The sequence below is a fragment of the Athene cunicularia genome (genome assembly GCF_003259725.1).
Source record: "Athene cunicularia isolate RWA chromosome 11 unlocalized genomic scaffold, athCun1 chr11_part1, whole genome shotgun sequence".
Taxonomy (NCBI): domain Eukaryota; kingdom Metazoa; phylum Chordata; class Aves; order Strigiformes; family Strigidae; genus Athene; species Athene cunicularia.
In genome coordinates this window covers 117772-122682 of record NW_020799113.1, presented here as the reverse complement: position 1 = coordinate 122682, position 4911 = coordinate 117772, and the positions used below count along the sequence as shown (strand labels likewise).

The 4911-nt window shown below is 59.6% G+C and overlaps 1 protein-coding gene across 1 annotated transcript in view; it reads right to left on the bottom strand.

The window, feature by feature from the left end:
* GSE1 (Gse1 coiled-coil protein) overlaps nucleotides 1–4409 on the bottom strand; it is a 22710-nt gene extending 18301 nt beyond the window's left edge. The window contains exons 1-2 of the mRNA XM_026856906.1: nucleotides 4169–4409; nucleotides 99–324 (exon numbers count right to left, since the gene is read on the bottom strand). Coding sequence (XP_026712707.1) covers nucleotides 99–324; nucleotides 4169–4385 — 443 coding nt within the window. The 5' untranslated portion in view covers nucleotides 4386–4409. The remainder of the gene's footprint in view (nucleotides 1–98; nucleotides 325–4168) is intronic.
* Between the last annotated feature and the right edge of the window lie 502 nt (nucleotides 4410–4911).

The window sequence follows — 4911 nt, the reverse complement described above, 5'->3', positions numbered from 1 at the left end:
GGGGAGGAGAAGGGACAAAATGGGGCGGGGGGGGCAGCCCTGTGGTCCCTCAGTGCCGTGCATGGCACCCCACACCTCCATCTTTGCCGGGGGGGGCTCAGACACCCCCCGAACCCAGCCATACCTGTCTACCCTCGCTCCTCCAGACCCCGTTGACAGTCTTCGTAGGGGCGATGGTGACGACGGGCGGCGTGCTGGGCACGCTGTGCCCCCCCGGGGGCACGATGATGGGACCCATGGGGCCACGCTTGGGCGTGCTGGCGGGGGAGCTGTGGTTGGTGGCCGGCGAGGAGACCGGGGACGACTCGCTGCTTATCGAAGACCCTGAAATTAAATTAAAAATTCGTTAGGCGGGGAAAAAGGCAGCTGTTCACCAGGTAAAACCATGCTCTGACCAAGCTGAAGCCATCCCCTGGTGGGATGCCCCGCTGCAGGGACCAGGGATGGGGCACGGGGATGCAGGCAGGGGGGTCAGCATCCCTCCAGCCGCCCAGGCTGGACCCTCACCCTCCCATCCCGGGGTGTCCCAGTGAGCCCCGTCCCAAGGGAGGTTCTTTCCATTGCTAAAAGGCTTCTCCCCACACACTGGGACAGGCACCTTCTTGCTCCCATCTATAACAGGGACTTCCAACACCCCCCCACCTCCTGTAAAGCCCTTCACGGGCGCAGTGAGCCCTGCCCGTGCTGCTCGTCTTGGCACGAGCGCCAGCGCTGCGATGCCAACCCCGGGCAGCCACATCTTCTCCAGCCCAACCCGCGGACGCCTTAATCCGGCTGCAAAAGTCGCCGCGCACGAGCCAGGGCACTCGGAGAGGCTGGGATGAAGGAGCGATTCCCCGTAACCCTTGGGCAAGGCTTTGGCTTTATTTGCATAATACGTCTGTGTTTTAAATTATACCCACCCCGGGGACGCTGGCGATATTTCCAAGGGAACAACAAAAATGGAATTAAAGCGGAGAATGCGATGTGGGTAGAAAAGCAAAGCTGGAGCAGAAATACAAATCCAACATTAACTAGGGCACACGGTGCCCGGTGTCTGCTCCGCGGCACATCGCCTGCTCCTACAACCCAGCCAGGCAGCTTGGGGGGGCTCCTACCCCCCAAAACCCTGCTCCCACCAGCCTGGAGTCTGCACCAACGGGAAGGTTTCTGACGTGCCGGCCGGGACTGGCTACTGGCCACTGAGGAGGGGTGGCTCGTGGTCACTGCAGGATGTCAGCCAAGAGGAGATGATGCTCCCCCCATTTCAGCGCTGAGCCTGGTACCGGGAGGGGCCTTGTCCCCTCCAAGCGTGCAAGCCAGCTCCCCTGAGTGTGCAAGCCAGCTCCTTGCCCTGCAAGTGTGCAAGCTGGTTGCCCTGAGAGCCCAAGGTGTCTCCTTGCCCTTCAAGCTTGCAAGCCGGCTCTGGTAAGCGTGCAAGCCGGCTTCTTGCCCTGCAAGCGTGCAAGCCGGTTCCTTTGAGCGTGCAAGTCAGTTCCTCAGCACGCCAGCCAGCTCTCCTGGGCGTACGAGGTGTCTCCTTGCCCTGCAAGCGTGCAAGCCGGCTGCCCTGAGCGCGCAAGCCGGCTCCTCGCCCTGTAAGCCCACAAGCCAGCTGCCCTGAGCGTGCAAGCTGGCTCCTCACCCCACGAGCCCGCAGCTCATCTCCATCCCCCTCCGAAAGGCCCGGGCACAGGGAAGCGGGAGCATCCCCAGGCAGCGGGAAGGATGCTCGGCGGAGCGGAGGCCAAGCGGAGCAGCCCGCTGCCGGCCATCCTGCCTTATTAAATATTCCCGAGTCGCTCCGAATCGCTTTCATTTCAAGAGCGGCAAGACTCGGGGAAAGAGAAAGGCTGCCCGCGACAAAGGAGGCCGCCGATACGGATTTGACACCCACTGAAGTCTATCTTGTCAGCGCAAGGCCAACAACAATTAGCAGCCTAATCCCCTCTGAGCTGGGAAGCCATTACTCACCACGCGATAGCGTTAACAATCAATACCATCACAATGAGCCCGGCAATTAATGAAGCTAAAGTCTTACTTCAGAACCTTAATTCTCGCTGTGTGGCTTTAAACGGGAGGGTTTGTGATCGTTATAATTAACTGGTGGTATTCAGCCAGGAGTTAGTCAATGAAACTAATCTGGATTGGAGATGACAAGAGGCACAGTGTGATGGTGTCACCTTTGTTTTCTGACCTCCTGCTTTCCGCTCTGCGATAGCAGATTAGCAGCCCAGGCTGACAGGCAAATGTAATTAACAGCTGAGACCCTGAAGGAGGAGGGGGCGGAAAAAAAGAAAGGAAGAGGGGAGGGAATAAAACCCACCCCGCAGACAGCCCGGGGTAGGACGGGAGGCTGGAGCCCCCGGCCAGGCGATGGCTTCGGTGGCTTCTCGGGGCTTTGCTGAGCTGGAGTCGGTCGGGATGAGCCCCTGCAGCTGGGGATGCTGCGGGGGAGCAGGACAGCCCTACAGTCCATAAAGGCGGTAAAAAAGGCAGCGAATCACCCCACGGTCACCCCATGGGCTGCGTCTGCCACAGCGGAGCATGTCCCGATGTGGGAGGGAACGTGGGGTGAGGATTTGGGGGGCAAAGCAATTCATTTCTCAGGGCTAAAAAAAATGACAGCGTGGAGAGAAACCCCCTTTCTGACACGCCCAAACCCACGCCTGCTGAAATCCTCTGGGATGAGCCACTTTGAGCACCCGGATGGGTGAGGACGGGGTTTTTTTTCTTTGCAAACTATGCAGTCGTTAAGGGGAAATCCAAAGGGAACACGGCTGCTTCTCTCCAGCACCACGAAATCCATGCCAAGACCTGCTGACATCCCTTCGGATGGGCTGAGCAGCACGGTGGGGGCACGAGCCATGGGGTGTGGGGGGAAGAAAAGGCAAAATAATCCCCCAAACCCAACTGACCGCCCCGAAGGAGGCAGATGGGCTCTGGAGGAGGCAGATGAGGAGAACCAGGAGATCCCAGCGAGGCTGAAGCATTGCTGAGACCCGGTGACCTCGGTGTCACGGGGACGCAGAGTCCCCACGTGGCTCCTCGGGAGCAGCCAATGCCAGAGGCTTCGGGTCACGGTCGTGCCGGGGCATTTTGTGGCTGAAAGGGGAGGTATGAAGAGGGTCTTGCAGATGGCACTTGCAAAAAAGGGTCTTCCAAAAAGAGCCTTGTAAAAAGGGGTCTTGCAAAAAGGATCTTCCAGAAAAGATTTTCCAACAAGGGCCTTGCAAAAAAAGGTCTTTCAAGAAGGGCCTTGCAAAAAGGATCTTCCAAAAAGGGTCTTGCAAAAAAGGGTCTGGCAAGAAAGGCTTTGCAAAAAGGATCTTCCAAAAAGGATCTTCCAAAAAGGGTCTTTGCAAATAAAGGGTCTGGCAAGAAGGGTCTTCCAAAAAGACCCAGCAAACAGGGCCTTGCAAAAAAAAACCCATCTTGCAAAGAGTCATGTGTCCTCCCCAGAGACCAAAGTGCCCAAGCGGGGGGCAACAACCCAATGGGGAGCACCCACCAGTGGAAACACCAGGGATAAATATCGTTTTGTTGTAAATCGATGATGTCCGCAGTCTTCTGGTGAAATGCTTCACCGCCTGGGGACAGGCCGTGTCCCTGTGCGTGTGTGGGACAGCCCTGGTGATTCTGGACACGTTCCCTGCGGTGACAGGGATTTTGGGGTGGTCCAGCACCGCGGCAGCAGCTCACACCCCCCCATCGTGAGCTGCACCCCACACCCCAGCAGAGACAGGGGGTGTGAGGGAGGATGTGGCAGTCGGGCCATGTCGGGGTGACAAGGGACGGGGACATCTCAGGGGTGCCCGAATTTTCTGTTTAGCCAGTTTGGCTGGGGAAGGAACAGAGCTGAGGAGCCTCCAGGATAAAACAGCATTTTGGTGAAGTGTGGCGGGAGGGAGCGGGGCTGGGGGGGCAGGGAGGGGCAGGTCCCCCCCACACCGTGCTCTCCCAGGTTTTCCCCCAGGGTACAGGAGTGATGTGGCGTTTGGATTACTCCGCTGAATTGAATTTCTAAACTTCCCCCTCGAGACACGACGCCAGGGAAAGACGTTAGCTTGGGAAATGGCGAGGAAACGCCAGCTCCCGGGTGACGGCGGTGGGGAAAGGCACTGAGGCTCAGCGTGTCCCCCCTGCTCCACCCCTGGTCCTTGTCCCCATCCTCCTCCTCATCCCCTACCTCTGGGCTCCTCGGCTTGCTTGGCGAGCTTGCGGAGAGCAGCGGCGAAGCTGGAGGAAGGTGCTGCCTGGACGGACAAAGTGCTGCTGGCTGCCGGGCTGCCATTGGGGACGATGGAGCCGTTGAGCGGCGAGGGGGTGAGGGGGCTGACGGTGGCGGTGGTGCGGGTGGCGGTGGAGAGCATTCCTAGGGACGGCGACTTCGGCTCATGGCTCATGCCTGCGAACGAGAGCAGCTCGTGTTAGACCCCCCCCGGGGATGGGAGAGCGGATCCCCAAATCCCCGCCATGAGGAGAGGGAACAGCAAGTAAAACCTTCCCTTTAGTTGGCCACTCACCCTGAAATGCGCCCCGAGTTCATGCAATGGGGCTGGGGGGGGGGAAGCGAGAAGGTGGGCACCAGCCCCACACGCTTATGGGGTGGCAGATTCTCTAACAAAGTGAGTGCTCCCCAGCTGCTCGCCCGTGGGAAACAGGGTGATGTGGGGGGCCACCAACTGCCGCCGGCATTCACGGCTGGGCTGCTCCCCAATAACGGTGTGGGGGGGTCAGCGGAGCCCCACGGGAAGGGGGAGCGTGTTTCAGGGGGACACAGGGACCTCCGCGTCCTGATGAAGGTGGTGGGGAGGGGGGCACCCCCCTGGTTCGCAAGGTGCTGCCAAAAGCCAAGGCACCACTGCCACAGCCCTAATTGCCACCACTGCACCCCCAAATCCCTGCTGCTGCCCCCTCCGATCCCCCGTG